Source organism: Tachypleus tridentatus, chromosome 10 (assembly GCF_004210375.1).
Source record: "Tachypleus tridentatus isolate NWPU-2018 chromosome 10, ASM421037v1, whole genome shotgun sequence".
In the NCBI taxonomy this organism is placed as follows: domain Eukaryota; kingdom Metazoa; phylum Arthropoda; class Merostomata; order Xiphosura; family Limulidae; genus Tachypleus; species Tachypleus tridentatus.
Window position 1 is genome coordinate 46,916,728 of NC_134834.1, and position 19,869 is coordinate 46,936,596.

Here is a 19,869-nt window from a genome sequence, read left to right on the forward strand (position 1 = left end):
AAAAGGTGCTTTTCTTACCTTCTGGTCTCCATACTCAATAAGTAATGTACTACACTTCTTACCTTCTGGTTTCCATACTCAATAAGTAATGTACTACACTTCTTACCTTCTGGTCTCCATACTCAATAAGTAATGTACTACACTTCTTACCTTCTGGTCTCCATACTCAATAAGTAATGTACTACACTTCTTACCTTCTGGTCTCCATACTCAATAAGTAATGTACTACGCTTCTTAGCATCCGGTCTCTATACTCAATAACTAAAAGGCCGCCATTCTTACCTTCTGTTTTCTATAATCATTGTTTATAAGGCTCCACTCCTTATCTTATGGTTTCTATACTCCTTAAAAAAAAGGCTGCTCCTCTTACCTTCTGGTCTCTATACTTAATAATTAATAGACTACACTTTTTACTTCCTAGTCTCTGTACTAACATTCTGATTTCTATATTCAATGGTTAAAAGTTGCACTTCTTACGCTCTGGCTTCTATTATAATTAACTAAAAGGAAGCACTTCTTACCTTATGGTATTTATACTCGTCAGCTGAAAGGTTGCACTTCTTACCTTTTCTTTTCAATACTCATCGACTAAAAGGATGCATTTCTTACCTTGTGGTCTCTATACTCGTTAACTAAAAGGGAGTTCTTATTTTATGGGCTCTATACTCATTGACAAAGAGGTTGTACTTTTATATGGTGTCCTAGTGAGGACAGAAATGCAAGATCCGACGACAGATTGAGTTCAGCGGCTCTGGAAACATACTTGTAAACCTTTATCATGATTGGGTCTTCTTGCATTTTAGCCCACTTTGGCATCACAAACAAATAATGGTAGGGGGCTACACTATATACATAGAGGTTATGCACCAAACCTCAACAAGCCTGCCTGCCCTTTATTACCCTGATAACACCAGAAATGTAGAAAGTGTTCATGGATAACCATATTCATGAGCATATGACGTTACATGGTTATTTTAGTTGTTTTATTTTCATTAAAACGACTTTTACTACTCTTATTATGTAACTAACTATTTTATCAGATTATGAATTTTATCTTTCTTAATTGATACTTCTCAATCACTAGGGTTTGTTCTTTTCATTACTAGCTCTTGAACTATATAAATTGGATTATTTTTCTTATAATCATAAACTAACGGTCGTTCTTTTTTTTAACTCGTACACATTATATCATTAACTAATCAAAGATGCGTTATACCTTATAGTCCCTGTACTGATCCCATGTTGTTCTTTTTTATATCTGTAATTATTATTTAATGTAGTGCATTTTTACGTTTATTATCGCTGTAATTATTGACTAACGGAAATTACTTTTTAGTTAATTGTTTCTGTATTCGCCAAGTAATTGGTCTTATTTGCTACCGTATTATGTTTGCACTAGTTATCTGTTAATATGGGAGTTTATTAATTAACGAGCTACGTCTGTAAACTTGCTCCTCCTCGACCCATTGATTGAAATGCTGTGTTGGATATATCCCCGTGTTTATACTAATTTACTGTATTTACCTTTTAGTCTTTTTATTTCTTTACTTCAGGACTGTATATTTTAGCTTCGTAACTATACTTGTTAAATAATGGGTTGTAGTATTTTTATAATACTTATTAAATAATCTTTTATATTATTTTCAATGTACATATTAAATAATATATTGTTTTTAATACATGCACGAAATAATGTGTTGTATTATTTTTCATTATACGTATTAAATAATAGGCTGTATTATATTTAACTTTTGAGCTTCATTTTCGTTAGCTCAGGGGTTGTTATTATTATTAAGCTGTCGTGTCTTTCTTGTTAAACATCTTCAACGTTTTAGCTTATGGGTATGGTGTCCATACAGATTAACTAATGGGTTGTAATTTCACTTGTAAACCATATAAGAATGAGATATTTTTACTTATTATGGTTGTTTGTTTTCTTATAGCAAAGTCACACGAGGCTATTTGCTGAGTCCACCGACGAGCATCGAACCCCTGATTTTAGCGTTGTAAATCCGTAGACTTACCGCTGTACTAGGGGGGGGGGTATTTTACTTATTATGATTATACTTATTATCTAATGGGTTCTACATTCTACCCAGATGGTTAGGGCGCTCTATTGGTAACTTCAGGGTTGCGGGTTCGAATCCCGTCGCTACAAACATGCTCGCCTTTCAGCCGTTGGGTCATTACAATGTTACGGTCACTCCCACTATTCGTCAGTAAAATAGCAGCTCAAGAGTTGGCGGTGGGTGGTGATGACTAGCTGCCTTTCTCTAGTTCCCAACTGCTAAAGTAGGGACAACTAGCGCACATAGTGCTCGTATAGCATGCGCGATATTCGAACACCGAACATTCTACCTTAATAGTAATGCTTAGTAATGCCTGGTCTGTGCGTTTTAGCTTATGTGATTTATATATATATACAATTTTGACTAAAAACTGTATATTTCAGCTTGTTGCTTTTATAAACTCGTTAACTAAAGGAGTGCATCGGTTAGCTACTGTTCATGCATTAGTTAAGTAAAGGTCTGTATTGGTTAGCTACTGTCTCTGTATTAATTATACTAATAAGCTGTACCCCGATTATATAGATATCCTTAGGCGCTGTGTCCATCTGACCGTCTTCTTCGTATGGAATAGCGTGAAGGCACTTTTAGTTCTTCAACTATTTGAGGCATACGACGATTGAACAAAGGTACAAGTTGAAGCCTTATTTTACTGAATTTAAGCGCTGTTGACCTCGTTTCCAGACGGAGATATTTGTTCATTACGTTATGTACAGCTGTAGTAATTCCCAAAGACAGGTATGTGTGTTTTCTTTTTTTGCAATTTTACGTTAGTCAAGTGTAAAAAAAATATTGCAAATTTAGGTCTCTAGGTTTTCCGTTCCACTACCTTTTGGCCAATGTAGATGTGACTTTGAACAACGATATCTAGCAACAACCCCCCACAGACTAAATCAAATGCAGCTAGAACCTATGCCCCTATTTCCATTTTACAAGGGTTAAAGACAAAACAAACTTCTCAACACACGAATTAAAGGGTTTTGAACATAGAAACATTATAAACATTACAAGGGATTGTTATTAAAAGTGATTTGATTTACACAATACATGAAGTTTTACATACCGTGTCGAAGAATAAACCTGATTTGCTCGAAAACTACCTGTAAATTGTTATCACCGTGAGAAATTTACATAATGGAAACTAACTGTCTTATGCATCACAAGGTTATAAAGTCTTACATCTTGTTTCTTCACAAAGAACTCTTAAATTTATGTTTTAGTTAAGTGTGAATCCCTCTGAAGTATATAGACTTTTTGTTTTATGCTCCTTCCCCTAATATGAATACAATTTCTCACATGAATGTTCGATTTCCCGTCCCAACAACCATGCTCACCGTGAGGGCGTTGTAACGTGACGGTCAGTCTACTATTCGTTTGTAAAAGAGTTGGCGGTGGGTGGTGACGGCTATTTGCCTTTCCTCTAGTCTTACACTGCTAAATTCGGGATGGCTAGCGCAGATAGCCCTATTGTAGCTTTGCGCAAACTTCCAAACATATCGATCCTTTCTTGGAATCTATTTTATTCCGAAGACTTTATCGGATAAAGCAGTGTTTTGCAAACTGTGGGACGCAAGCACCCCCAAAAAAAAAAAAGGCTCAATACTGTTTGTAAGTTTGTCAAATTCTTATAGATACATCCTTATTTGTAATCACCGTTAGTGTAAATTCTGTTATTGTTTATATATTAAAATATATTTCTATTAGAAAAGAAACTGTGTGTACCAATCTTCACAAATTTGATACATACATGCAGTTATTTCACTTGTAAATTATTATTTAACCCGGTTTTAGGCTATTTGAAACTGTAATACGTGATATAATAACACGCAAATATTTATTCTCCTCTTACATTTCTTATGTTCTTTAACACATCAGTTGTTGTTTTTAGCTTATAGTTTCTAGCCTGCTTAATTAGAAGGATGTTATTTTTAGCCTAGGTTTTCAACATACATTATTTAACGTGTTCTTCTTTTTCAATTTATGTATTCTATACTCTTTAACTAATAGGTTGTGAGTTTTACATTATGTGTCATAGACATGTTAATTAACATGCTGATGGTTGTTCTTAGCTTATGTTTTCTATACTCTTTAACTAACAAGTTATTATTTTGAGCTTATGTCTTCTCTATTCATTAACCAACGTGTTGTGTTTTAGTTTATCATACATATACATTTCACCTAATGAACTGAATATAATGGCTGATAATCTCTATGTTTATTAACTGTTTAAATGCAATTTCTAGCATGTAATTTCTGTGAAGGTATCTGTTAGTGTATGGTCTCTCTTACGAATTAATGTTTTCCACGTCTTAGATAGTTTTGCCTCTGCGCATAAACTTTGCTTATTAACCTTTTGTATCTACACTTCTTATCTAAAGGCTCTGTATTCATTAACTATCGAGCAACTTTTGGTGTAGGAATTTTAACTCGTGTTTTTATAGCTTTAAATTGGTATATTATGCTAATTCCATAATATATGTGTTTTTTATATTCGTTAACTAAACTGAAGTTGTTTTAGCCAATCAAATATAACGCTTGAACTCCATTTTTGGTGTCTAATGGATTTGCGTTTCAGCTTTTGTCTCTACATTTTTCTCCCGCTGGTTATACTTTCAATATAGCATGTATATTTGTTAACTGGTGGGCTGTACTTTTTAAGCTTACTGTATCTATGCGCATTATTAGACTTATTGATTTCCTAATTATAACTGAAAGCCAGTGGTTTTGGGTATCTCATCATCTTACTTCGGTACTAATGAAAGGCGCTTTATTAGCTTTGGATCTTTGTTGTCGTTAAATAATAAACTATTTATTAACTAAAAGCTGTACTTATTGGTTTTAAAATAATTAAACATATAGGCAACAGAGTTCATAAGTATATTCCTTTAGTGTTTGTTATAGCTTATTTAATAACAACAGAGCTAATTAGATTATGAGGTATTTATTGAATAAAGTGACATGAATATACATATTCTCTCTTAATAACTAAGAGACTAATTATTTTATTTTGCTAAAGTCTTTGCAGTTGTTAATCAATGATCTTTATTTATTAGATAATGATCTATATACTCACCAAGCAATGATTTCTATTTGTTAACTAATGATCTGTATACTCATCATGCAATGATCTGTATTTATTAACTAATGCTCTGCATACTCATCAAGCAATGATCAATATTTATTAACTAATGATGTATATACTAATCAAAAAATGATTTCTATTTATTAGATAATGTTTTGTATACTCATCAAGTAATTATTTATACACTCACCAAGTAATGATTTCAATTTATTAGATAATGTTTTGTATACTCATCAAGTAATGATTTCTATTTATTAGATAATGATTTATATACTCACCAAGTAATTATCTCTTTTTCACTAATTTATTATTTAACTAACAAGTTTTATGTTTTAATTTTTATTCTCTTTATTCATAATCTAAAAGCGTGTTGATATACTTAATACTACTCAACAATGAGATGTATTTCTTGGCTTAATGTTTCTACACTTAACTATTCGTTTCTGCATTTTAACTAAACTGTATTTTATTAGGTTGTGTATATCTGTGTATACCATAACGTTTGGGCTCAACATCTTAATGTACTTTTTGTTTACTTCTTGGATGGATATTTATTAACTAAAGGGCTGTAATAACCGGTTTTTCGTTTCCATACTGTTTTCCAAGACATATACTTTTACAAATTGCGATATTTTTAAAACTCACAACTATGTAGTCAGTCTCTTTATATACCAGTTGTGTTTTGTAGCTTATAATATCTATCTATACTCATCAACTTTTGTATTGTTTTATCGTTACTGTACCCTTTAATAATAAACCAAAATGATTCTACTTTTCGTTTATACTTTTGCTGTACTCAGTAAATAAAGATCATACTTAATAAACACGTATTGCCTCAGTTCTAATTAACTAATTGAGTAAATTTTACAACTTTTGAAATTTATTATCATTAACTAATGGATTGAACGTATTAGCCTATCTTCTCTATACCTATCATTAATTAATGGGCTGCGTTTTTAGCTTGTGAAATCTAACCTTATGAGCTAAAAAAAATAAAATGTACTATGTTTGTAAAGAGTCTTAGCCAAAGTGTATCTCAAGACAGCTGGTATGGATATTAAAACTTTTACCAGAATAAAGTAGGAAACAAACAGCCGTCTTGAGACACATTTTTTACTATAAGTTGGTTTCTCGTCATCATAAATTACTTCATCTTGGCCAAAGTGTTTGCATGTTCTGTAACAAATAAGATCGTTATCATTAAGATGGAATACAAATACACTTATCGCTGTCAAACAGAGTAATGCATGTTAAATTAAACATCTACATATGTAATTTGTATAGTGAGACAGCTTTTATGAACATCATGAACAATGTATTAGAAGAGCAAACAATTTTATCACACACCTGTAGAAAAACGCGTGATTCGGCATTTCAATTATCACAACAAAACTTTACTAAAACGTACATAATGACAAAATATAACATCAAATGATTGTAAATAGCGTCTGTAACCTTATGTCGATTCATGTTAAGCATTCATTACTTAGTTCGTCCTTCTCACACCACAATGACTTCCATCAGGCGATGTGGCATGCTGTTTATGAATTTACTGATGTGCTCCACCTTTCTAGACCGTTCGGGTAAAGTGGCCGGTTTAAAGTCGTGGTCAACACTTTTTTGGTCATTTCTTCCTAACAGTTCCCAATAGTATTACAGTCTGGAGACTTTGCTCGCCATGGCATTCTTTCAAAGTCCTCCTGTCCGAAATAACTATGTACAAAACGCGCACTATTAACATTGACATCCTGGAATACAAAGTTATCGCTAAATCTTGCTCTACTATATAGTTTCCATTTTATGTCTATAGGAAGCTCCATTGACGTTTCTTTGGAGGAAATGAAGAGCAGTTTTACCATTATAATGAATAGCTGCCCAAACATGTGCTGCATCTCCTCTTTTGCGTTTGCTTTGTTAAAGACAGTCTTTCCTCATGTGTTCCTAGACAAACGACGAACATGAATCCTACCATCAACTTTAACAAGCCGGAAACAAGGCTCATCTGAAAATATGACATGTCGCCAGTGTCCTTACTGTAATTTGGCATGCCGTCTTGCTCATGTATTACGTGATGACGGTGAAGTCTGGTTAATATGAGTTTGCAAGTAGTCCGTCTTGCAAAATAACCTTGTTTGGTCATTCTCTTTCTCACTGTTCTTCTGTATTTCTCGTCGTAAGGTGTTGCTAAACTTCTTTTGACCTTGACGGGTTAACCTGTTCAAAACAAGGTAATCTCGGGCACTAGTTTTTCGGCATTTACCAGTCAAATTTCCTCTAACCCAACGACTTTTTAGGATTCTTCATACAGTACACTGGAGCTGTCTTACTGTTCTGGCAATTTTGATTTTTCTTCAAACAATTTCTGGACAGTCAGACAGTTTGATGCCCTATAACAACTGATATGTTACGAGGCATGACTCCACAAGAACTACAGAGAAAACTGTCTGAACGAAGCGTTGATTTGTTTCGAATACAATGATACCAAAAAAACACACTTTTACACAAAACATGTGTGTGTGTGTGTATTTTGGCGAACAAATGTTCAAAACAACTTATACCGAGCACAATAACAACTAATACGTGTTTATACAATCATATGCATCTTCTCTCCATGCATGTAGACAGTAACATTATAGAACAATATGCAAGCATTTTGGCCGAAACTGTACTTATGAACTTGTGATTTTATAGTCTTATTATATTTTACCTTCAGTCAAACGACTTGATGTTATGTCGCTTCTGTAGAGACCATATTTTCCATCACATTGAGAAATTTCATGTTTTTGTCCGTCGCAGTTGTAAAGGCTTCCTAACAAAAGGTAGAATTACTGATTTTAAAAATAGTATATGTATAAAACAGAAGCAACATTAAGGGGATTAATATTAATGTGTCTCTACAGAGTTAAATAATTGGATGAATTTTGAATTTATACTTAATATTTAATAAACTGATCTCATTACTTGTGTTTAGTTTTAATAATAATCACTGGACTTTACTCATTAATCTGTAATCTCTGTGTTCTCGGACTAATGTGCCGTATTTCTTACTTCGTTATCTTTCTACTTTCTAACTAATGGGCAGAATACTTTCTTACCACATTATCTATATATGTGTTAACAAATGAGCTGCTCTTGTTAGTCCGTGTTTTTAGAACGAAGTAATTAATTAGTTTAGGTCAACAATGTGTAATTTTAATACTTAATAGTAAATATTTACATAAAAATTAGTTTATCATGTTTATAACTGAGGGATTGCAATAAACAAGTATCTATTTTACAAACTCTTCTTTGTTCTTGTAATTATATGTATGTGTATATACAGATGTACGCTTTTTAGTTTTAAAATATTATATATTTTATCGTTTAATTACTCTTTTTTAAAGAAATTATCAGCAACACTTTTGCTTTCCATTAACTTTTGAAATCTCGATGTAGCTTTTCGGAAGAAGAAACATTTGAAAATTATATTTCATATTCAAGTACAGTTTTCCCCGTAGCTCTATTTGTATGTGTTAGTTTATTGATTTCTTATTCTTACTGTGTATTGTACAGTGGTTTTATTTTAAATTTTGGATATTGACATTCCTGGATATATTGCTATCTATATTTCTGTAATTTTCAAAAAGAATCATATTTATCAAAGCTGTAGATGATTTCAGGACCTTTTAAGAAGAAATCTTATTCTATGTGTGATTCATCTTTACGATAGGATAACTGCTGTAATTTTTACAGTTTGATAAGACTCTCTCTTTTCTCACTTTAGATATGAAGGTATTTATAAATTAGAATGTCAAGTTTATGTGATTTAGTTGTCTTTTGTCGAATTGCTTAACTTCCTGACCTCGATACTAACAGTGTCTATAGTTGTCAAGTACAACGTGTGTGGAATTTTAATTTCGACCTCTTCAGTTTGAATAAAATAACAAACAATTTTCATTAATAATATTCACTTGAGAAAAATGTAAATATAAACAAAAATTAGATTCGATTCTTAAAGTAAAATTGAGAAGAAGAAAGAGAAAAAAACCCGTTAAATCAGAATGGTACTCGTTTCCAAGATTCTGGATTTTGTATTCAAAAAATCTAATCCAGCCTTTAAGAAAATTAAGTACATTTAAGATTCAAGAAAATTAAAGTCAATTAAAATCTGATATGATCTTTTTACGTTAAGAAAATCCAAAAATAGGTTCACCAAGTAAATTTAAACTTCGACCAAGTCAAATATGAAATAAGCATTGAACGTCAAGATAAATAAATTTAATTTAGTTCTTGAACAATGTTAATCTGGTACACAAGTACACGCTGTAAATAAAGTTTAAACAAAACAAACTTGCTTTATAGTTTAAACAGAATAATACTAATTATTTAGAACAAGTTTTATCAGTTAATATATTAATAATGTATTTAAGTGTTATTTGTTTATTTAAAATACTTGTAGATGTTTATATTTAAAGTTTTAAGGCTTGTTTAATAAGAAAAAGTTTTGTCTGAAAAATTCAGAATGTAAAATATCGTTTTTACACACAACCTCAAAAGTCATGGAGAAATATGTGTACAAAGGAAAAAGTGTAAAAAATTATTAAATGTGAGTTAAAAAGTAGAAAAGCTACAAAACAAAGAAACGCGGAGAGCACTCTGCTGGTACTCTACTAAAATATCATATTAACGTAAAAGAAAAAACTAAAAACGTTTACAGGTATAGAAAGGAATAGCTGCACATTACAAAAAAAAATGCAACTATTTATGAAATAAAAACCATGGTGTATTTAGAGAAGCCTAGTAACCTACTAAACTGAAACGAAGCGCATGATTTTTAGAAAACTAAGCAACAAATGAATCTCAAACAACGAGTACTTTACTTTTTTACAGAAGCTCAGTGTTGGAGTGCTGAACTATGAATCTGAGGTTTGCTGTGGGTGCATAATACGAGTGATGTTCAAATTCCACTATATGATTAGAGTAGCCCAAATGTTATAGCAAGTGCTGCTGATTAGCCTGACTTAACTCTGCCCTATCAATTTGAAATTAGCGACGAATAGAGCAAATAGCCCTTGTGTAGCTTTACACGAATTTCAGAAACAAAAATAAACAAATAGGAGTTTTTGAACATATGATACGAAAACAAGTAGTACATATTTAGACACTTAAAAGCTTGCGATACAATAAACAATGTATTTGTAGATGTAGAAGCTTAGCGATGAAATAAGCAAGCAAAACATGTAAGTATAATTATAACAATATTGGAAAACACAAAATAGAAGTATGTATTGTCCGGATATAATACAAAAGTAAAAATAAAATCGGAAAAGGGGGATTAAAAATGCTTTATAAAATGAAAACAAACTTTATAATATTAATTGTATGCCTGAGCAATAATATTCATATGCAACAAAGTGAAACTAATATATGTAATAGCTTAGCGATGTTTAATTAAAATACGAACAACATAAAAACATAAATTCATAAGAGCATATTTTAAAAACATGAAACAACAAACAAACAGAAGTTAAAGATTGGTAACATTTGAAGTAAAAATAAAGAGTATATTTAAATGTGTGTGTTTGTTTTGTTATAGCAAAGCCACATTGGGCTAGCTGCTGAGCCCACCGAGGGGAATCGAACCCCTCATTTTAGCGTTGTAAATCCGTACACTTACTGCTGTACTAGCAGGGGGCCGAGTATATTTAAAAGAGATTAGCAAAATATCAGAGAAAGTCGAAGAACATGTTTGAAGTTTAGGAACATGTGACACAATAAGTAAGAGTGCATTAAGAGTACTTTAACAAAATACAAGAGAATATTTAGGATGGTTTAGCAATAACTAAAGCATGTATTTTGATTGTAGTGTATGTTATCAACACATGTGGGAATAGATGTATGAAAGTTTTTACACTTATCAAAACAACAACGAAATCTAGTAAGTTGTGAAACGAAACTCTTCGTCATTTCACAGCAGTCATGTGACTTCGGCTGAGTTTAAATTATTAAGAAACACAATTATAGAAATTATAACACTTGTTGACTTGTATGAGTAAAATCCTCTGAAAACTATTCGAATGCGACGAGACCTTTGACTGATTCACTAAGACATTAAATAAACAACGATAACTGCTTGATTTTACGTTTATATAAACAATTAGGAAACAATGTTTAGATACGATATGTTTAACAATGAATTACATAAATATATTTATTAAGGCATTGAGTAAACAATGATAGAAAGTAATTAAAACATTGGGTAAATGATAGGGCAGAAACAAGTTGACATATGTATAATTATTGCACGCCTTTGACAGAAGTGAAAAATGTTTTGCAGAAAAGTAATATATTGTTTATTTATACAATGATATTTAACCAAACAAAATTTACAGACATCAAGCGAAGTTGACATTATGGACTAGACAATGACGCTAACTCGAAATGAAACCATTAAACACTTATTTTCTCGGCATGAGGTGCATTCAAGACCAACTCATCCTTTTGATGTTGTTATTTTGGCCTGCTTAACTTTCAGCTGTCAAGGCTATAAGGTAAAAATAATGTGCGTAAACCCAGAATCATTTCGTAGGAGAACGTTACGTCATTTATATATATATATACTGCTAAGTTCTGTTTCGTTAGAGAATATTTAGTGAAATGACGAACTAACCTTAAACTATGACAGAAAGAAGGATGGTTTACAATTAATATTTGAACAATGACGATAAATATATATATATAATAATTTAACGTTAATAGCATCAGACGTATGAACGCTTAGCCTTTTAAAGTCATGTAACCATCTTTATTGTAATCTTATTAAACATTCTTCACATTATTTTAAGATTTGTTTTTTTATTGAATAACTTGGTTTATTCCGCAACATTCTACCATAGTATACACGGACTATAACGGTTACTCTCAAGTTTGAGGAAGGTAACTATAAATAATTTAATTACTTTATAATAGAATTAATTGAACAAAAATTTAGATGGAGTAATCAAGGTAAGACACTTAGAAAATAACCGATGTAATATAGCAAAAAAGACGTGAGTTAAGGTGATTGTAGATAAAATGTATTTGATTAGAATAAAACCTACGAGAACTGACTTTATAATTTGGTCTAAAATACTTAAAAATATATGTACAGTTTTCATACCTCTTCATAATATTTGATCGTGATAGAGGATTCTTTCGTCTGTTATGGGAGGCGCGCTTTACTATACTTTATGTAAGTAAAACTTGATGTTCTTTACAAAAAAAGTTCTATGTTCTAAGCAAGTGAATCACATGTCTTTTATTAATTAATACTAGTTCAAAATCCTTTCTCGGATCATATACTTTGAGACATAATCAGATTGGTCTCATTGTTCTATATATATATATGTACATCGAGTTCTGAGAAACAGATGAACACTTAGCTAACCCTTTTTGGCATTCTTAATCTGCTTACTTTGTTGCTCATTCTTGCTTATTGCACCTTTTCTCACGAACATAATTTCAAACTATGTATCCAGAGAAAAAACTATTTTTAAACTGGCGTGAAACTATCATGAGATTCGACATCTTGTGGAAAATAGTCTGACTGCTCATCGTCAGACTTGAGCCGTTTGCAGTCTGAACCATCCAGGTCGACTTCCTGATCAGAGCTGTCGTCTTGACGTAGTTGCTCTGTGTCGTGCTTCTTCTTAGCTGTAGCCATCTCTGCCGCATGTTTCTTCCGCCACTTGGTCCTCCGGTTCTGGAACCAAACCTGCGGAAACCAAAAGAAACTAAAATGTTTAAGAAATATACTTGATCACACGTACGAAGATGTGCAAATCCATTCTAATCGGAAGTAAAATAATGTATGTATGTATGAAAGCTAAATAAACGACGATAACTTGTTCATACATCGCGCTTATAAAAAGCTAGTCTCTCCAAAATTTCATGAAAGTAGTTTCCTGCTAGAGACAACCATCGAAGACATACGAACTCTAATAACGTAAGTAACCTTATACGTTTGTAGTAATTCTGACAATATTTCATATAGAATAGTTACGCGTAGGTAATTTCTTATCACCGAATCAGTTATTGGATACTGATGTATTTATAAAACTACATAAACGAACCGACAAACTAATATACCATATGGTAGATTTACCTGTAGTAAAAATGTTTCATTGTAATATATTAGTTACCTTCACTTGACTTTCGGACATTCCCAGGGCATAAGCAAGCTTAGCTCTTTCCGGCCCAGCCAGGTACTTAGTTTGCTCAAATGTTTTTTCTAGCACGTAGATCTGGTGTCCAGAGAAGGTGGGTCGAGTCTGTTTCTTCTTGCCATCTTTATCTAGAGATCCTTGGATTGTTTTTTTAAATAATAAAGTTATTGTTAAGAAAGCATTACATTGTTTACTGAGCTAGTAAATAAAAGTTGAAATAAAATATGGTTGAAGTTAAGAATTTATACCATTTGTTGTGGATAAAATATTAATAGAAGGGCAATAAGCTACGTAACAATGTATGAAAATATTAAATTGTTCAAGAACTTGATAATAACGTATTTAACTTTTTCTCAAGAGTTTTTTTACGTAACTAAGGGTTATGGGTTCTTCGGTACTGAATACATTTATTACAGTTTTTAGGGTAATGAATTATTTAGCTTCATATAGAAATAATGAAAATTACTTAGTAATAACATATTTATTAATAAAAAGATAAGAACCTGCAGGATACTGAGTATATAGTTTTTATTCAAAATATTAGAACGTTAAAGCAATTGATTGTTATCTCTGAATAGAATGATTGAGAACTTTAGGGAAATATTTATTTGTCCTTAAGAACACTAGAGCTAAGTTGACGATTTAATCAGATTAAAGTTATGATTATCAAATTTCACAGGCAGTAAAACAGCCCTTAATACAAAGATTAAAAACTCATCTTAACAACGTTTATAATGCTGAGTATAACGATTAGGAACTTCAACACAATCTCTTCCCTGGCGAAAGAGAAGAATTCACGCACATAAAGATCATAAAACCAATTGTTATTTCTGAGAACAGTTTATCATTCATACGTGTAAAACAATGAAATCTCTTTACAGCAGGGAATGTCCGTCACTACTCATAAAATGCTGCTGAATACACTTCACCACATATTCAATGAAAACTGATTTTATGCTATTGAATGCTGATGCACATCAAATAGAGAATATCAAAATATAGACTATTCTTCATTACTGACTCATATAAAGTAGAGAATATTTATTTTCAGTGCCGAAAACAGCCAGTTTCACGGATGCATGCAAACTTGTCGTAAATACTGACAAATAATCTATACTGCTTATAAAATAATATATATACTGCTTACATAAAGGCTAGTAAACAGCAGTTTACACTTCCAAATGTCCTATACTGCATTTATGCTGATGTATATAGATTTAGTGAGTAGTGATTTACAGTAAGGAATGTCCTGTTTGATAATAACAAGAAAAAATAAGTGAATAACGATCTATAGAACCGAATATTTTATACTAGCAATCTGAAAATACACATTACTGATAGTCTACTATACTGATACATGTGGACTATTGAATATTGATTAACAGCAGTTAATGTTCTATACTATACTGATGCATATAGAGTAATGAATATTAATATTCAGTTCTTAAAATCCTATACTATACTAATGTATAGAGAGTAGTATGTATAGAGAATGTTCGTTTATGTATATAGTTACAGATATGTAACCTTAGGTAAAGCTACGATTTGAATTTAACATGTTAGAACTATCAGTTGATACACAATTATGTAATATAAAATCCAATTAGAGTAGTGGATGCTGATCTTACACTATGAAAGTCCTACATTATACTAATTAAATACATAGAAATACTTTTTATTTCAACCAACGTTTTGTCATTGTGAGCTCATCAGGGCTAGTAGCATAAAAACTGCTTTTTTTACAGTAGTGGATACTAATCTGTAGAAGTAGATATCCCAATCTACTAGTATGTCTACAAAGCTATGAATACTAAAATACACATATATATGTGTTTATATTAAGTAATTAACACTGAATTGCAATAATTTCAGTTATATTTGCAAATACCTTATTTTACCGAATCGTGAGCAGTACAAAGCTGTTACGTTATGTAAAAAAATCACCTTCATCTTGTGTTTATTGAAGTTTATATGTACAAACAAAGAAGACAAGCGTAAGTAAACATGTTAAAAACAACTTGAAATTATATCCAGGTATCTATTAACCAATACTAGCCATACTGTGTATACCAACAATGATATACTAAGAACTGTTTGACCCCTATTTGACAATAAGAGCACACCCACAATATACATATATATATTATATAAATGAAATACTTTAGTGAAAACTGGTAGAAGTTAAGAACATAAAACAAATGCGGTCATAGCAGATTTGTTAAACTGATGGAAAGATATCGAAAACTTATCGATATACTTAACTTTATACATCGTATAGATGCAGTTCTAGGTATGACGTGAAATTACCGATTGACCGAAATCTGTAGAACTATCAATTGACATAACTTGATATAAGTAAATGTGTAATTAGTGCTTTATGTAAAGTTACGGTTTGACTTTAAAATACAGAAATTTCTTCTGACAACTTTATTTAACGTAAACTCTCAGATTTTCTTAATTCATACGAAATGTTTATTTATTACACTTTAAGAAATTTAGAACAACCAATTTTATTTAACGTAGAAATGCCGGTAAACATATTACGTATAGATAAGTCGTATCTACTATTTAGCTGAAATTATTTTAAAAGTTCAAGGTACCAAATAAAAGGTTTACCAGTAGCTGACACGAATCGGTCTCTCCACAGAGCTGGGTTTTGTACCATTCCTGGCCAGTAGAGATGAGGTCTGGCGGGGAGATCCCCCAAGCCCAACTTATGGATACTACCGTTGGTTGGATTGAAGTACATTCCTGCCGCTCCCATTCCAAGACTGAAGCGTGGAAGAGCTCCTAGCGTGCCAAGAGTTTGCGCTGCGGTGCGTATGGGTCGGCGGAGAATATCGTTTATTCCGTGCGGAGTGCTAAGGACCGACGCTTTGCTGTCCTGGGTACTTGGATAGGGAGATAAAGCTGTATTTTTCATATCACTGATGCTGTGTAATGCGGCCAGTTGGGGATTTCCCAGGAAGAAAACATTCTGCCGTGAGGCCTCCATGTTCATGTTTAACATGGACAGCATGGAACTTGCACTAGCTGTAGTAGTGGCCGGTGTGTTGAATTCTAGCATAACGCGTTACCTTGCTAGGATCCGTCGTGCAAGACGGTGGCCTTATTAGTTTCTGCCGGAAGAAGAACGCGTTTTGTCGTCCTGTGTTGGCTATTCACTACAACATACAGCTGCATACAGTAAAGAGAACAGTTGCTACAGGAATTCTTCTTCAAGCCATCAAGAGCTACGTTAATGGTAACGTGACCTAAATGATGCCAACTGTATTTTAGTGAGGGAAACGATTGCGCGTGGTGTGAAATATCACAAGCATTGAAAGAAGGAGGCGTGTAAATCCAACTTAGTGTCAGAAAAGGGCGGTGCAAAGGGCGCCCTGCTGCCTTAGAGCTGATTGGCTGCAAGCTTTCTTCATTTATCCTACATCTCTCATCCTAGCCAATGTGAATTTCCTTTAATGGGAAGAGACGGCAAACTTATGACGATACAGGTGATAGCTAAATTTTCGAAACAGACTTTCATACTCGTGGTTTCATAGAATAACTGCACTAAGTAACTGAGCGTAATCTCAAAACACGTGCCAATCACGTGGTGGAAGTTTTAAAAGAATTAAACAATAACGTTTAAAGTTTCTCATTCGCAACTGTAAACAAAATCGAAGTGGATGTGGACAGTTAGTTCCCCATAAAAACAATCACAAGGGCTTCCCAAATATTGACAGTTCTTTGTTCTGATAGAATATAAGGACAATAAAGATGATACTTCTTCCTTGCGATAGAATATAAAAGCGGACAGACGTAATGAGAACAGTTGTGTCCCAGAACAATGTAAAAGGATAAAGTGAATAAAATCACTTCTTCATCAGAAAGTCAAACAAACATAAAGACGAAGCAAAGATTCCAACGACGAATGCTCTTCATAACAAAACTATTGGATGAAGAACAGCTAGGAAGCTGTTTTCGTGAAACAGTACAAAGTAAGAATATGATACAGATAGGCAAAGGTATTAAATGTCCAATGTTTGTACAGGAATAATCGAAAGTGTATTAGTTAATGTTTACATTTTAATAGAAAAAGTAAACAAACAATTTTTAGTCAAAATATAAAGAGAGATGTGCAGTTTTGCTAGAAATGAAGATTTGGTGAGGATACAAGTAAACAATGATGACAAAACAAGAAAGGTAAAGTATTTTTATTTACTATACGATAATGTAATTAAAGGTAAAAAAGGAAGCAAGTATTCTACATTATTCTAATAATGATAAAAAGAGAAAGACATGAGCAACTACTTTACATAACAAGATTTTAAGACATTGAAATAATAAAATGGCAATGAAAATAATAATTAAACAGTGATATTCAGTAGAACGCAGTTATAAAGAAAACTATTTCTGAATTACATGATTAAAGCAAATGTGAGAAGCAGACAGTAATGGTAAACAACACAATAACAAAACAGATTTGAGAAGTAGATACCATCTTAAATAATAATAATGAAAAAAAAAAAACACGTGAGATTAGCAGTTTTAAACAATATTGTAATTAAAGGCACAGTACCAAACAGTTCAGTAATATAAAAGGTCACTCTAATAACAATAATTTGTAAATTAGGAATAAATGACCTTATAATACCAAAATGTTGTTTTTCTTTAATTGGACATTCAACAACGTTTCGCTTTACAACTTTTTCAAGGACGTTTCACTAAGACACAAATACATAAAAACACCTAAAATAAACATGAGAAGTAGACAGGGCAGTAATGAAATCTGACGTGAGAAGTTAGTAGTAATGTTAAATAATATAATAGAAAATATAAATACGAAAATATACAGTAATTATACACTCACAAGTAGCGAAAATAAAATTGTAATGTTAAGTAAGATAATAATAAAAAGTAACATGAAAGGGAACAGTAACGTCACATAAACAGGAATTTAAATAGACGTGACAAGTAGGTCGTAATGCTAAAGAATACTATAGAAAAAAACAACCGTAAAAATAGACAGTAATATTGATAACATAAAAATTAGGAAAATTTTGAGTTAGAAAATTAATGTGAATCAATTCGATATGACAACAATGTGAAATGGTTTTAGACAGGAAAGATGAAAAAATATATATAAATGTATATGTAAGGTTTATCGTAAAAACAAGAGTATGAGAGGTAGAAATTATAGGGAAGATAAGAGTAATCATTAATATATTTTAAAGAACAAATATAAAATATTATATTTGAGAAGCAGTAATACAATTTATATATATTACTGTTTCTGTCTTATAAGTAGCAGATATCCGTTGAAATATTTCAACGATAATTTTCCTAAAATCAGTAATGAATAAATATAAAGTGTGCAGCGAATCCAGTCCTTTGTATCAGATTATATGTGCAATATGATTGTCTATTGGCCTTTTGCAACCATCTTTTGTCGTGCTATGTGCTGTTACACTAAAGAAAATTGCATTATGTTTTGTAGAGACTTACTGCAATGCATTGATGGTAAAAATGTTTGGATTTCAATGCAATGGGTGTATCTAGCACAATAGAGCATGCAGGTCCGCTAAGTAGGCGCTGGTTTTTTTTCATTAGATGCCATTGTTCTCGTCGTTTTACGTGGTGAACGAAAAAAAAACTGCTATCGATGTAAACGTTTTTTACATTTGCCATTTATATACAAAGAGCCAAAGAGGAGATATTCAGTTTAATTCAAATCAGTTTATAAGTCATGTTACAACAAATCATGCATGTATATATTACCGAAATGAAAATAAATAAATAAACTCATTCAACAAAGACAAATATATTGGGTTGAGGAATAATTCGTGAGCGTTTTTTCAAGTTAAAAAATATATATTCATAAATGAAACGCTTTCGCAAAATATTTCATGTCATTTGGTAGATAATTTTTTGCTCTAATAGATGGTGTGTTTGATTTTCATATGTCTTTAATTTTTGCTTTCATTTTCAGCTCATTAAATGGAATGTCAAGTGGACAAAATCGAGCATTTTCGACACCATCTGCTTTTCGCATTTAATTTCTTGCAACCTCGTTTAAAACAATGCATACTATATACCTAGGTATTACATGAAATAAAGTATCATAATAAATGTTTTGGGTGTAATGTGTTCATGCATTGAAGTATTGTATAGTCTTGCATGTAATGCTTGAATGAAATTATTTAAAAACGCTCACGAATTATTCCTCAACCTAATATATATTCAAATAAGTTCTTCCCTTGATGTGTTTTTTCCCATTCATGCTCCTGGGTAAAAAAGAGTTCGGACCTTCTGAGAAATCTAGCCACATTGATCACATATTATTTTTCAGTTTTTATATATATTGAAGTCGTTTCTGATCATATAACAAATACAATTCTATAAACACTATTACATTTGACTTGAATTGTTTTAATGACCATTTTTAAAAATTTAGATGAATTTCAGCTTTTTAATTTTTAGTTCTCCCTTAAGTTTTTTCCTCCCTCACAGTTTTAGAAATTACAAAAAATGAAAAAAATATTCTTGTAAAGTACTC

The 19,869-nt window shown here is 31.8% G+C and overlaps 1 protein-coding gene and 1 long non-coding RNA gene across 5 annotated transcripts in view; one reads left to right on the forward strand and one right to left on the reverse strand.

The window, feature by feature from the left end:
* Positions 1-19,869, forward strand: part of LOC143229199 (uncharacterized) — a 58,905-nt gene that overhangs the window by 9,137 nt on the left and 29,899 nt on the right. For all 4 annotated transcript variants that reach the window (XR_013015732.1, XR_013015731.1, XR_013015730.1 and 1 more), the window contains exon 2: positions 2,592-2,804. This is a non-coding gene — a long non-coding RNA (uncharacterized LOC143229199). The remainder of the gene's footprint in view (positions 1-2,591; positions 2,805-19,869) is intronic.
* Positions 9,395-17,798, reverse strand: LOC143229198 (homeobox protein Nkx-6.2-like). The gene is made up of 3 exons (XM_076461183.1): positions 15,948-17,798; positions 13,308-13,468; positions 9,395-12,880 (listed from the first exon to the last, which is right to left on the reverse strand). Exons 1-3 carry the CDS (start codon positions 16,396-16,398, stop codon positions 12,659-12,661), a joined length of 834 nt encoding a protein of 277 aa, XP_076317298.1. The 5' UTR covers positions 16,399-17,798; the 3' UTR covers positions 9,395-12,658.